A 15,116-nucleotide genomic window follows, 5' to 3' on the forward strand; every position below is an offset into this window, starting at 1 on the left:
ATTATGAATTTGAGCGCCCCCCCCACATTTGAGTGCTTCAAACCCTAGAGAGCTGCTGCCAGTCAGGGTAGACAATACTGTGCTAGATGAGCCAAAGGCCTGACTCTCGGTACAAGAGTTTGCTATCTTCCTGTGGATTAACCTTGGCCCAGAACCCCACAGAAGTGGCTTGCTCACTTTATTCCCTAATAATGAGCTTCTGCTTCTCATCTAATTCTTAATTTTTAGCTGTTGAAAGTTGTGCTTTGATAGCTAATCCTTGGCTGTCTGCAGAGTCTTTCCCAAGAGAAATGAGCCCTGATCTTCAGTGACCTCCAGGGCCAGCCTGTTTACTCAGAGTATGGCTGGAGGGAGACTAATGAGAGATCTTTTACTGTTTTTGTTCTTGGCTCATTGTTCCAGTGTGATTGCCCCTCCTGATTGCAGGAGAGTCTATGAAAAGTGGCCCATTGACCTTGCTTGAGAATGTGCCCAGAGGGAAGGAAAAGACCTCAAAGAGTTCTGGGGAGAGCAGAGCAAACTGGGAAATATGCAAAACTTATTCAACTTTGGTTCACAAGCCTGGAAAGAGCCTTCCTTCCTCTCCCAATGTTTCAGTGCTTGGAACAATTTGTCAATGATAGCCTCATCACCCTAGATTACAGAACTGCAACACCCACTCAGAACAAAAGCCCCGTCCTTCTCAAACAATGTCCCATACCTCTGCTTCTCCGTCTGCTTTCTACTGCTCAACAAATTAGATGGCGTGTGTGAGGTAAGTTTCTTCTGAAAGCTACACTATTGTGGGCACCACAAAATACCCATTTCAAAGAAAAAAAACTGGTGATGCTCAGAAACTTCCCCAAACAGGCGAAACCTCTATAAATGCAAATGTCCTGCCTTCAAGTCGATTCCAACCTATGGCGACCCTGTGAACGGGTTTTTCATGAGGCTGAGAGGCAGCGACTGGCTCAAGGTCACCCAGGGAGCTCCATGGCTGTGTGGGGATTCGAACCCTGCTCTCCCAGGTCATAGTCCAGCACCTTAACCACTACACCACACTGGCTCTCTATAACCTCTATAACCCCCCCCCCCAAAACCAAATAAAACACAGACAAAAAAGCAGGCAACACCCCCCCAAAATAGCTCTGCCAACAAATCAACAATGAAAACCCTGTTCTTAAAAAATAAAGATTGGGAGTGTCAGGGGGCCTTTGCAGGAGCCAAAGAAATGTCTTGAGGCTGCTGTGGGGTCCATGAGCATCCCATTGGAGACCCCAGCACAAAACTATCTTTAGGGCTACATTTTCATCATCCACAGCCCCACAGAAGCATCTTTCTGCTCTTGTGTCTGTCTGTAGGAAATAGATACTGCTAATAGCTCCTTCTTATGCATCTTTACTCCAAAATAAATCCTGCTGAATTTAATAGCATTCCCAAGAGTGTGTGCACTGGATTTTATGCTAGTCTGCTAAGGCTGAGCAATAGACGAAAAAATTTATAAGATGTTTTGAAAGCTTTTAAAAAAAAAGTTTTTAAAGGTGTTTTGTTGTAATTTTAAAGTCAGTTTTTATGATGTTGTAAAGTGTTTTTAGTGCTTTTGTATGCCGCCCTGGGCTTCTGCTGGAAGGAAGGGCGGGATATAAATCAAATACACTTAATAAATAAAAAGCAGGCAGCACATCTCTGTCCTCCGAAGCAAGGAATACCCTCCTCTGCTCAGCCACACATCAGTTGTTTAACCCCATTGTGTTGGGATTTTCTGATCACACACACAACACTCAACTTTGGTGTTGTCCAAGAAGAATGATGAGTTTGACCTGTTCAGTGTCTTCTGAGATTTACATTAAAAAATTGCTGCAGCATCCTTACCCAGGTGCATTTTCACACATTACAGCAAAATGCATGTGTCTGAGTCCCTCTTGCACTGTCTGTGTCACAAGTGAAAGTTGTTAAAGTGGGACAGAAAGCAGAAGAGAGACACTTTTTAAACTGAATGTATATTCTGGCCAATATAGAGTTTACATTTACGTAACAAAGCAGTTTATAGCCAAAGTGTGAAAACACACTAATTGGTTTATTGTGGGAACAGCCATTGTAGGGAAGTACCTAAGTCATGAGATGGAAGTTTTTAGGAGTCATTTATGGAGTGATCTTTGCCCCAGAGGATTACAGAAAGTAACTTATTTCCAAATCACTTGGGTCCACCACAGAGCATTCTTAATCCCTTTAAACAAATCATTTTGATTGCCTGTTCATACAGCTGAATTGTAACGTAAAACATTTTTAGAGAAGGCAGTGAAGTGTGTATAGTAAGAATACACTGGAACCTGAAGTTAGGGTGTATGTATAACAAGAGCATGATATGAGAGAGTATCTGGCTTCTCTCTCTCAAACCATTTCCTATCGTATGGCACCAAAAATGTACTTTTAAAGTTGCCACAGAATTCTTTTTGTGTTTGCTGCAACAAACTAGCATAACTTCCCCTCCTGGGATTTATCCTGGCCCTTTTCTCTGCGTTATGGCCTAATAAGGTACAATATTGGGGAAGGTATACCTTTCAGTGGGCCAGCCTCTCTGGAACTAGAGGAATAGACAAAAACGTTTGGGACAAAATGCTGTCTGTAAATCAAAGGCTACCTGTCCTGACAGAAATTTGTCCAGTTAAAAGCTGCATCTGTCTTTCCAGTTCTGACTCTGGAACTGACACAGGAACAGGCATCATGCATAATAACCATGGTTAGAGCTAACCATGGTTTGTTGCCTTTGTTTGAATGCACACGGAAACTAATGGCACGAACAGGGAGACTAGCAAGTTCTATCTATCCCTTTGTGAGCAGCTGCAGGGAAACTGCCTTAAGTTATTGTAAACCGCCCTGAGAGCTTCGGCTATGGGGCGGTATAGAAATACAACAAATAAATAAATAATCCTGGTTTGCTTAGTAAAGATGTAATACTCAGCATAGTTAACTCAGACCATGGATTGCAAATCCACTTTAAGCTGTGACTGGAAAACACATTGGGTTGCCATCGACCCTTAGCCACGACTGAAGTATTTATCTGTAGTGCTTTGTGGTGATTAAGTAAAACAAGAACATGGACAAAACCAGTCTAATAATTTTATAATGGGGGAAGTTAAAGCAGTGTCAACCCCAGAGGGTTTTGAACCACCATCACCACCACCGCCACCACTGCAACTGACAGGGGTCATGTGCATGGTGGCCATTCTGTGCAGAAGAGGTCTCAGTGCCTGGCAGCCATTCCACACTGGGCAGTGGAAGGCAGCTATGCAATACACAGAGGAGGCAGTTAACGGAAGCAATAAGTTAAACAACATGTTTGTTGGGCTGGGAGGCGTGAGGACTCCAGCCAAGAGCCAGCTCTGTCATTCCTGTCGCTTCCAACTGGCCGCACGCACCATTGGGATAACAGAAACAACATCCAAACAAGAGAGAATTGTAAACCCCCCCCTAAAATCAAACACTCCCTATCCCTTGACATGTTGAGCTGTAAGCCAGGGGTGGGGAATCGGTGGCCCATGAGTGCCAGCCAACATGGGCAGTGGTTGAGGATGGCAGGAGTTGCAGCCCAACAACTCCTCGAGGACCCACCCTTCCTGCAAGCCTTAGTTTCTCCTTGTAGCATCAGCAGTTAATATGACTACAGTGAGAGGAGCTGGAGGCAGGATCATGCCTGTCTGGAAGCCACACCCCTAATCCCAGATTCAGGCTGCACATAGTGGGACTTAACCTCAAAGCAAATATGCATGGGATTTCGCTGTCAGTGACTGAAAGCAACTTTGCACATGTTCAAATGCCCCTTCTATTGCTACATCATGTGCTCCAGCACATCCCAGTGATACCCTGCGTGGCACAGTGATGCTGCATGCCTCAGTGTCATCTTACAGAAGTGGGCTGAATTTTGACATATATAATTATCCCAAAGTGCCATTTTCTACTAACTGTGGTTGCAGATCAGCACTCCTGAAGGTGTAGGTTCATTGAATAATTTATGTAAGCCCCTCATGCATTATTGTAATACGACAATATTATAATCGTATAGTCTCTGATGTTTATGATGATGAGTATTTAATACCACTCAGACTTCTGAAGTTTTAGCCCTCTTGAGTTATTGCCTCTGTTCACAGTTTCAGAGATTCTCGGCTCCTCACAGCGTTGGGCAGCTGCTGTTTGCTTCTTTCAGGAGGACAGGCTGCAGTCCCTCCTTTGTCTTGCCATCAGACCAGAGAGGCCCTGCTTATTATGGGGGTGGCGGGGGAAAGGGGATAACCCCACCTACCACTCCCCATCAGTCCCCTCTGCCCTTTCCCATCCAGGTGAGCAGCAGGAATGCCGATGATGGAAAGGTGGCTTTGCCCCGGCACACAAACTACTACTGAGGAATCATCCTATGAAGCTGCCTTGTTTATTTTATTTTCTTACATTTATATCCCATCTTTCCTCCAAGGAGCTCAAGGTGGCCTACATGGTCCCCCCCATTTTATCATCACAACAACCCTGTGAGGTAGGTTAGGCTGAGAGATAGTGACTAGCCCAAAGACTAGCATGTGAGCTTCATGCTAAGTGGGGATTCAAACCCTGGTCTCCCAATTCCCGGTCCAACACTCTAACCATTACACCACATTGGCTCCCCTATAGACTGATTGAGGTGTTTCATCCCTCTTGCTCAGGAATGTTTACTCTGACTGGCAGGAGTGACCATCCCATCAGAGTCTCAGGCTGAGGGAAGCTTTCCCAGCCCTCTGTTTCTGAGATCACTGAAATGTAGATGCTGGAGACTGAACTTGGGTTCTTGTGCAGGCAGAGGATGTGCTGTCCTCTGCTGATCAGAAATTATCCCAGAGGAGCCACAAACTTCCCTGTTCTTTCATTTGGCATTGAGATAGTCAGACTGAAGATAGACGGCTAACTTAGGTCTTCTGAGCGCCTATTGAGGTCCCTCAGAGAGGAATTTCAGGGAGACGTGCTTTGGGAGGGTGGGGACCACGCTGAGATTCAGCCGCAGAAACCACAAGGTATTTAACAATTTGCTTTCACATTTGGCATGTATCACTGGGCAGCAAGATAGCAATCCTTTAAGCAGACCCATCTCGTGAAGGCCTGAGCAAGTGGCAAGTCTGTTGCATTTGGACTGTTGGAGCCCAACAGAAAGTGCAGCTGACAGCAGAGAACCTTATCCCAAGGTTGAAGGCAGCATCCACAGGAGTCCTGATGCTGGGAATCCTCTTGGCGAAGATGCAGCATAGGGCAGGTGGGCAGCAGACGTAAAGCTGAGGCAAGGACAAGAGGAGTCAGAAATAGGTTCTAGGAACTCGGGTATGAGGGAGCACAGAATATTTGAGAGCCAAACTACACCAGTGCTTAAGTACTGGAAGGGTGGTGCACAGGAGCCCTGCTGTTTGATCAGGGAAGTCACATTTCCAGGGTCCAATCCTGTCTGAGGATTGAACTCTGGGAAACCAGAGACCCGCACTGAGCCCTGCAAAGATGTTGATAAGGCAGGGTCAATGTTGTGGCTGAAGAACGCATCATTTTGTCCCCTGAGGGAAACATAGGAAGCTGCCATATGTAACAGGTCATCTGGTCCCTCTAGTCCAGTATCTAGTCTATATTGGCAGCGGATGTCCAGGGTCTCTGGAGGGGCCTTTCTCACTGCATTCTGTCTGAGGTCACTGGAAATGGCAGGGAATGAACCTGCAGGCATAGCATTTTCTCTACCACTGAGTTATGGCCCCTCCCACCATCCATCAAGTATGGGTCGCTGATGGGGTGCACTGGTCTTCTTCCAAGGATGTCTCAGGTCATGCCCCGGGTAGCTTGTGACCGTATTTCTCACACCACAGGGTAATCATAAGGCCATATGGTAATCATGTGGGCTCAGCCAGAACGCATAGAGGCCAAACAAGCTTGACCACTTTTTAAATATTAACCCCTGGTTAATGCAGGATGTGGGTTAGGAAAAGCCAGGCTGTAATGGAGGAGCAAGGCCTCCTGGAAGTCATCCTTAGGACTGAGACGCCTCATGACTGCAAACGGTAGAGGAAGGAAGAAAGGTATATTGCCTAGGTGTGGAGTCAATATGGATCAACGGATAATTGCGTGAATGATATCAATCCCAAAATTCAACAGTCACTTCCCTTGTGTGTGGGTAAGCATTATTTCCTTGCAAGTTGTAGCAAAATGCCGTCAGCAGTGGGCCACAGGCAGCCAAGGCAGATCCAGAACAACTGCCTTCAGGGTCAGGGGTCAACACTGCCTGGGAGCTCCAGGGCATCGTGCAGAAAGGAGCTGTCCAGAACGAAACCAATCACCTGTTCGCACCATAGCTTGGGCAGGTCAGGGAGAACCAGTAGGCTGTCTGTGAGTGAAGACAGTGCCACCCCTTTCCCCCCTCTGCTCCACACCCTAGAGCGGCATGCTTCAAGGGACACCAGAAGGTTCCCGGCTGAGGCCCTGATGGACCTTTGAAGGGAGAGAGGTGAAGCCCCAGCCCCAGGCTGTGACACTCCCTACCCCCATACACTTTGGGTCTCTTTCTTTTTTACACCCCTCCCTTCAGTTCTGGAAATCCTGAACCTGATCCAGCAACGGGATCTGCTGACAGCCGATGAGCACATCATTGAACTTGAAGCCGAGTGTGAACTGGACGGGCAGCAGAGCCTGGAGAGCAGGGAGGTCCGGAAGGATGGGAGCCGGAAGGCCAAGGACGTGGCTTTGCTCTATGAAGCCCTGCAGAAGGAGCTCTGGGCCGTCCTGGCAGAGTCACTGGCCAGCAAGAGCACCTACCTGCCTCTGGAGCTCATGGTACGGGTGATAGAGCAAGAGGAGGACACAGACCGCAAGTGGCTGGAGGCCAATGGAGACCAGCTGGGGGGATCCGGGCCCAGGCCCAGGGCCATGAAGAAGCAGTGGGTTGAGGCGGTGAACAAGCTGGTCAGCCAGAGATTGTGCCAGTGTATGGAAGGCAGGGCAGGCCCCATTGCCACACAGATGGACAGGTTGGCCAAGTGTGCGGTGGAAGACTTGTGCACCGTGAAGTTCCACCTCCTACATGCCTATCCCAAAGAGTACAAGGCCTTCAGCGTCTACCTGTGTAGCTACCATCAAGGGCTAGCCCAGTGCTTGGCTGAGGTGGTCCAGAAGAGCTTGACCATCTCTGAGCTATACTTCATCTTGGACTGGAACAGCAACATCTACCAAAGGTAAGAGGAGGAAGAGAGCTGTTCAGCAAGATGGACGGTGGCCCCTCTCTGGCCAACCTTTGCTTTTCTGTGCTACTAGCAGTGGCTGCCATGTTTCCTTGCCATGACATGTCTATGGCCCATGCTATGGGAATCTATGGGGCGCTGGCAGCTGTCTTGAGTACCAGGTGCACAGGAGAGGGACTTGCCCTTGGGGTAGAAAGACAGTGGGGTCAGCTGGCTTACCCTACAATTTCACCTGGGGGGGACTTCTACATGTCTGTGGGGGGCAAATGTCTTTTATGTTCATGGCCATCCTATATACTGGAGTAGCCAAGATGGTACCCTCCAGGTGTTTTTTGGCTCCAACTCTATCAGCCCCTGCTAGCATGACCAATGGTCAGGGATGAAGGGAGTTGGGAGACCAACTACATCTGGAGGACATCATCTTGGCTACCCCTGCTGTATACAAATAGTGAACTCATTCGCTGAGCTTTGATCCTCGTGTAGTGACAATGGCGCCTTCTACATGCAAGGGTGGACTTGGGGGAGATGAACTTTTGGCCTGATCCAGCAGGATTCTTCTTAATAAGTAAGGTAGTTTGAAGGTGTGACTAATAATTATGACATAGTTTGGCTCTTGATGAAGGGCTTTAATATGGAGCCATCGTTTATTCCCAGAACTGATTTTCAGTGGTAGGGGTCAGCCCAGAAACACATGAAATAATAACAGAAGGCCTCTGAGCATGTCCAAAGTGACTCCCTCACTACTGCCTAAGCACATCTAGCTCATCCACATCCAGGATTATGTAGAGCACTTCTAGGCACAAGATGTAGCTTCTAGGAAGGGTTGAGCCCCAGCACTGATCCATTAACCACTGAATGATGCCCTCATTACTTAAGAGCTCCAAACAAACCCTGGGTTCTGAAATGTTGATTGGGGTATGCAGGTAGAAGGGGTGTGTGATGCGTCCTTCCCTGGCTCTCCCTGTCAGGTTCCTACCTGCGCGTGGCTACTGCCTGTCTCTAGGCACCACCAGGGACTCCACCAGTCCGGACCGCTCTCTCTTATGGTTTCCCTATCCGCTCTAGCACAGATCTCAACAGATCCCCCTGCTAAGCAACCACCAGTAACGTCCCAATACTAGTATTCCCAGAGACTCTGAATACTGGTATTGTTACTCTCTTCACCGCTGCCACCATTTGTTACAGTTCCCCTTCAGCCTTGGTCATTACCTTACCCTCCCTTCTGGTCTGTGAAACCCCAGCCAAGGATCAGGCCTTTGGTAAACCAAATTAAGTATTTATTACAGATAACAAAGCTAACAAGATTAACAAGATTTCTTCTTAAGGCACATAAGCATATGGTTTTACTCAATACTAATCTGAACTCCACCTCCCTCCTTCTTCACTCTCTCCTGGCAAACAACTCTCTCAAACCCCACCAAGCAATCCACTCTTTCTCTTCTCCCCCCCAGATTCCACTCTCACTCTTCCTTTCATACATTCAGCCATTTTAAACACTCAGCCAATCATCTCGCATTCTACTGCCCATTCACTCCCCCTCCTCTTTCACTCCACTTACCATGTATCTTCTAAAACAACAACACTTACCATATATACATTAATATAGGAACATCACAGGGGGCTTCTCCCCACCCCACCCCCACTGTTTATAGATGTGTTGGACTGCATCCTCCCTGTTGGAAGCCACACTCTGATGAGGAAGTACAACCCTACTAACAAAGTACGACCCTGTCAGGAACTCCCTAGTGCAGCCAGTTTGTGGTTTCAGCACCAGTCAGCTGGTGGACACGGAGCAGATGGTAGCTCCACCCTGCCTACTTTTGTGTAAGCAAAACTCCTGGTGGACCATGTCATAAGATTTTTTGGAGGAACAGGGGTAGTTGTGGGTGGCAACTGGATTTCCTGCCTTGCATTGGGCAGCCTCATTTAGATGGGCTTGTAAGGTATGGAGGTTGTGAAGGCTCTGGTCTGAAGGCACCTGAGGCCAGCACCCTGCTGAAGCTAAGCAGGGTCAGGTCTGGTCACTGCCTGGATGGGAGACCGCCTGGGAACCATATTTAAGCCACCTTGGGTTTCTAGCATGGAAAGAAAGGCAGGGTATAAATGTAATAAATAAACCAAAGTGGAGGCATGTTCTGGGGTGGGGTGCGCACACACACACACACACACTGTTGACCTGTGCTGGTCTGAAAGCAATCTGTCAATCTAATAGGCTGGTCTCAGTTTGAGTTCGTTCTTTGGCCACTAGCCGCTGCTTTTACCAATCTGTTTTTTCTCCCCTCAGAAAAAATATTGATATTAAGATCAATATTTTTAAAGGAATTGTTGATGTTTTTAAAGGAAATCTCGATAAATTAAAATATCAATACACTGAAGGAAATATCGATATTAATATCAATATTATAGATGCGGAAAATCATTACATAAAAATCCGATCTGCAATGATAGCGAATAAGTGAGTTAATGAAAAATTTGGTACAAATGCAAATTGGGCAGAATTCTAGCACATCCCTAACTCTCTCTCTTTCTCTCTCTCTGCCACGTAGAGAAGTTCTGGGCCGAGCAGAAATCTCTTCACTGGTCAAAGCCCAAGAGCTTGGCCCACTGCTGTCCCCTGAGACCCAACTAAGTTTGGAAGAGGACTGTATCGCAGCTGTGAAGGTAGTGGCGAAGCGTGATATGGGAGCAGCCTTTAGTTGTAGTCATTTCATCTTTGCCAGGTTCTTCCAGGGAGGCAAAATGCAAGAACTGATTACAACATACTGTTAAAAATGTGCAGTTTTTAAAAATCCCATGCTTATGTCTATAACTGTTAAAAGCTTCCCTAAACAGAAGATATACATTGCTTTTGTGTGTTCTGACTGCCCCTTTTTACGGCCGTGCTGGCTGGGGCTGATGTGAGTTGTAGTCTAGCACTCTTGGAGGGCACCAGGATGGCGAAGGCTGCTCTTGGTTCAAATCTTGTTGGTGTGTGTTGCTTGAGTTGTCATTCTTCAGGGTTTATCTCCCTTCCCAGGAACTCCATAAATTAAATCCCATGGCCAAATTTCATGTTAGCTTGTTTGGTGATTGAAATTTAGCGTATGCAAAATCTTGAGACACATCTGAGCCACCCCCATTGTCTGTGGTGGTTTTATAATTGACTGATAATTTTCGTATTTAGGGTTGTATTCAATGCTAGTCCTACCCAGAGTAGATCCACTGGAATTCATGGACATGACTAACTTAGGTCCATGAATTTCAGTGGGCCTACTCTAAGTAGAACTCAGTTGGTGACAACCCTTATTGTTGGGTTTTTTTGGTATAACATGTGGGTTCTTTTGTAGCATTTATGAAACTGCTCTATGATTCTTTTGTAATGAAGGATGGTCTAAAAGTTTTGTAAATAAAATATTCATGCTTTTAAAAACAGCTTGCTCAAACCATCCACTTTTAATTTAAAGAGGGGAAAAAGCGGCTGTGAAGCCTTGATGCAGGACACATTCCCAGTCTGGATTGGGCCCCCACACCTGGTTCCTGCTGAAGATTGGCCCCTCCCTGGTTTCAGTATGAAACTGGTGCAAGGCCCCACCCTGAGGCTCTCAGAAGTCCCTTGCCATGACACACAGACAAGTGACAAATGTCTTAAAATGAAATCCCCTCCATTCTCTCTGGGTGTTTGCTTGCAGACCTTTTGTTGCTTGTTCATAGGAGAAGATCATCGAGGACATGAGCGAAGAACTACAGAAGGAGGAAGAGAGGTGGGCACAGGAAGACATGAGGGACAATTTCCAGTTTGGCCTGTCTGGCAAAGTCATCTTGGTATGTCAGACCCTTGACCTCCCAAACAGCCATGGCTTCACCCAAGTCCACTGGATTTCAGCCTACTTGTTCTGCTCTTTCCTTTCCCTTTTGTTCAGCCCCCTCATGGCCGCATAGGGCTTGATTCATCTCGCTCAATATTGTCTACGCCGACTGGCTGTAGGATTGCATGGCTTCAGGCAGGAATCCTTCCCAGTCCTACCTAGAAGCGCCAGGGATTGAACCTGGGCCTTTTGCATGCAAAGCAGAACCTAAGCAGAGCCTGCTGGATCAGGCCAAATGTCACCAGGAGAGAAGGCAGCTGAGGGTGTGGAGGAGATGTATCCCACAGACAGGTGTATTGGCTGTGGTCATGAAGGGGAGGCCGGGTACGTGGGCAGCTCAGTTGGCTTGAGGAGTCCTAGGGATCACCTCTTACGAAAGACCTCCTCCCTGCTGACTCTTGCATTTTCCTTTCCTGCTGCCTCACACTTCTTCATTATTGTCTGAAATGTCACCTCTCCTGCAGCTCGGGGGAAAGGTTTTTCTTTTCAGACTGTGCAGGATGGATCTCAAAAGAAATCCTGCCCTCGTTTTTTTCACATGCACCACTTTCTCCCCCTTTGCAGGTGCTAAAGGCTTATTCAGACAAAGCCCCCCAGATCACAGAAGACTTTGGGATGAGGATGGCCCACTGTTGCCTGACCAGCCTGGCAGATTTCCTGCAGAGGTATCCCATGGATAAGGCTGAGCGAGGAGAACCCCAGGAGAAGAGAAATGACCCTTCTTTTGCCGTAGATGGGAGTCGTTTAGGGATATCTGGAGTGGGGAGGTAGCATTTGGTCTAGAGCTGAAGCAAATAGCAAAAGCCAACTGGCAGTTCTGATCCAATCAAAAATAATGTTTGAATCAAAATCTCAGCATGGATGTTGGGTAATTTGACAGGTTGAGATGCACAAAATCTGTTTTGGTACCGATTCAGGCCTTGTTTACTACAAACAGCACTTTTGGGGCAAATTGCAGCCATGGGGGCAGAAGGAGGCATTTCAACAGGAATCTCGGGCAGGGCTGTGATCCAGGTCAGGAGCATTTCTCAGATCAGGGCCCCCACAACTGCTTTTTCTTCAGAATAAAAGTGGCCAGTTTTGAGCTCTCTGTTTTATAAGCATGAATCCTGTAACATGTGCTTTGATTCAGAGATATAAATTCTGGCGGTCCTGGGGAGGGAGCTGAACTCTGAAGAATAGCCTTGTGTGGTTGTACTTATATCTTCCCTTTCCTCCGAGGAGCACAAGGCAACATGCTGGGTTCTTCCCCCATTTTATGGTTGCAACAACCCTGTGAGGAAGGTTAGGTTGAGACTGCAGTGGGCCGCAAGCAAGAGAGCAGGTGCATTGCAGAAGATGGGAGATGCCCAGTGGGGCACGTGGCCGCAGAGGGCTATGAAAAGCAAGACAAGCTAAAAGTATGTAGGAGAGGAAAAAACAAAAGGGTTGGAAGTCCTTGTTTTCCCAACGGGCAGGGGCTGAGCTAGTCTGAAGTGGGGGAATCTTCCACATAAACCAAAGCAGGAAACCATGACTGACATTGGCACGAAAACAAGAATGGGAAGCAAAGTCACCAGGATGTGTTTTTTTTTCCTTCAGCTGTCTGATCGCGACACCATCAGAGAGGGGGACCCCTTCATTCTTACAGCTTGGGTGGCATCCAGCACCTGATGCTGCATATGAATAACCCTTGTCACAGTTGCTTCCCATGGGAGAAAAACACATCATGGCTGGGGCGGGGGAAGACACACGGCAGTTGAGGAGGAATGGCATGCAGTTTCCATTTCAAACTGCCCACCAAGGAGAGGTCTCATCCTGGTGTATAAATAGCTGCTTTGTAAGGAAATACCAGCAAGGTGGAGCCAGAGGACAAAGGCCCCTGGTGGAGCCGGGGGACTCTGGGATGAGAGTCAAAGCCCAGCAAGGGGCTATTTTTAGCTGGCTCACTGCCTGAAGTGCATGTTTCAGAAAGCTGGGGTGTGTGTTGCTGTTTGTCTGAATAGATGCTGTGTCTTCTGGGGACTCTTAAGACCGCAACAATTGCAGGAAGACCAGGGGCTCATAACGGGGTTACGCCAGCTACAGCGGGTGGCTTGGAAGGACCCTGTGTGGCTTCGCGCCCTGCAGAAACCTGGGGAGAGAGGCAAGGAAAGGGGGAGTTCACACAAGAGTGTGCCACACATGAGCACCATCAAATCATGGTCTGCATGTGTCGGGGAGCCAATCCAGGTCAGACACCACAGAAGAAGCTTCCTTATTACCTGACCTCACACACAATGCTGCTGTGTGGTCGGTCCACACATCCAGGGGATGCAAGCCCATCAGTTAATCAGCTTGCCCATCATCTGCATGAGGCCTCTGGGAGGGGTAGATCCGGAGACACTCCCATTTCTTGGGCTCAGTCACAGGCAGAGGAGGATTGTGAAAATTGCAAGTAACACATGCAGGGACAGCAGTGCGTCAGTATTGAGGACTTTAAAGGCTGTGTTCCACTGGGGCAAACTGAAGACCAGGGGCCTGCAGTTTACTTGCAGGAGATGGTTGTGAGAATGTGCCAAGAGGGAGAGCTGATGGGGACAGTGGTGCGAGACAGGCGCATCTGAGCAGGACTGGTTTGCGCCTGGCAGCTGTCGCACCACCTGAACTTCCTTCTGCTTTTTGTCTTTTGCTCTTTGCCTCTCCCTCCCTGCTCCCAGTTTGCAGAAGAAGGTTGAAAGGTTTCATGAGGGGCAGGTTGAGACCACCCTCACTGCTGACAGCTACATGGGACGGACCATCATGCTTGTCAACAACTGCCCACCCTTCAGGTGAGAGACTGTCATCCCCACTGTTTAGCCTTGACTACCAGAAAAAGACCAGATCAGCTGGAGCTTGGCTGCTTTGCATCCTGCACTGCTCCCCCCCCCATGATCATTGCAAACTATTCTGTTTGCCCCATACCCTAACCTGAGATGTGAAGGCCTGGAGGGAAAAAAAGAAACATTAGGGGCAAAATGGAAAAATTCCAGTTCTTTCCTAGCTTTTTTTTGCAGACCTTCACATCTCTAGCCCCAGCCCATAACGTCTATGCTCCTGAACTTGAATTTTCTCCACATCCACACCACCATTGATGTTTAAATCACAAGAGCACCTTTCCTTTTGCCAGTTCCATCAAATATGGCCGGATATGCCAATTTGGTATTTATTTATTCATTTACAGCGTGCATGTGAAATGTGGGTTCACCCCTCTACCTTCTTGGCCTTCCTGGCTCACTGCTGCTGTTACCAAGGACATTGTTATTCCTCCTAACCCCCTGCCTTTCTGGCCCTGTGTGAAGTTCTGCTGGTTTAAAGCCTGTTCCTCCCTGACCACTCTCAAGTCACTCTCTCCGTCAGCCTTCCCCCTGGTGCCTGCCTTCTCTGCCTACCCTTCCTCCTCCTCCTCCTCCATCACCACCACCTGGACATAACGATCCCTCTGTCCTTTAGACCAGTTGTCTTCAACCTTGTTCAAATATGAAACTCATGTTTAATTGCAATCTGCAATACAGGGCCTAGTTTGTAAGTTTGAATATATCCAGATTTCTCTTTTCCTCTCTCCTCTCTCACTTGTTCCTATTCGCTCCTCCTCTCGGTGTCTGTTAGTCTTTCTCCTCAAATCAACAGAAGACACAAACAGTAGTGGTGCCAAGGGGCCAACCCATGTTAGAATGAAGTATGATCCAATTGCAGCTCTTTCTGGCTCATTTGCTGAAAACCAACAGTTTAGATGACCTACCTGCTGCACACTCTTCACATTCTACTTCCCAGCCTCCCTGCCTCTGCCTCTTCACATCACGTCAACGGCATGTTTCCACCCATCAGTTTAGGGTCTGTGTGGTGCTTTCTCCCTAAGAGACCTTGCACAATCCTCAGAGCAGCTGCAGTGTCGGCCAGAGTTCCGTAGCTAACACGTTCCCTTTCAGGATTAGAATGTTCATGACATCATAGCTTCTCAGCCAATGGCTGCAGCAGAGGGGTGGAGCTGGTAGGCAACAGGTAGTGACAGTGGCTTTGGGGATAGTGCACAGTATTAAGCATTGCTGATTCTACACCTGTGCCT

The 15,116-nt window shown here is 47.8% G+C and overlaps 1 protein-coding gene across 9 annotated transcripts in view; it reads left to right on the forward strand.

The window, feature by feature from the left end:
* EXOC3L2 (exocyst complex component 3 like 2) overlaps positions 1-15,116 on the forward strand; it is a 50,954-nt gene that overhangs the window by 8,092 nt on the left and 27,746 nt on the right. For all 9 annotated transcript variants that reach the window (XM_061596393.1, XM_061596392.1, XM_061596388.1 and 6 more), the window contains 5 exons: positions 6,560-7,202; positions 9,755-9,869; positions 10,899-11,009; positions 11,618-11,718; positions 13,732-13,842. In XM_061596393.1, the coding sequence (XP_061452377.1) occupies positions 6,560-7,202; positions 9,755-9,869; positions 10,899-11,009; positions 11,618-11,718; positions 13,732-13,842 (1,081 nt within the window). The remainder of the gene's footprint in view (positions 1-6,559; positions 7,203-9,754; positions 9,870-10,898; positions 11,010-11,617; positions 11,719-13,731; positions 13,843-15,116) is intronic.

Source organism: Rhineura floridana, chromosome 15, assembly GCF_030035675.1.
Source record: "Rhineura floridana isolate rRhiFlo1 chromosome 15, rRhiFlo1.hap2, whole genome shotgun sequence".
Lineage (NCBI taxonomy): Eukaryota > Metazoa > Chordata > Lepidosauria > Squamata > Rhineuridae > Rhineura > Rhineura floridana.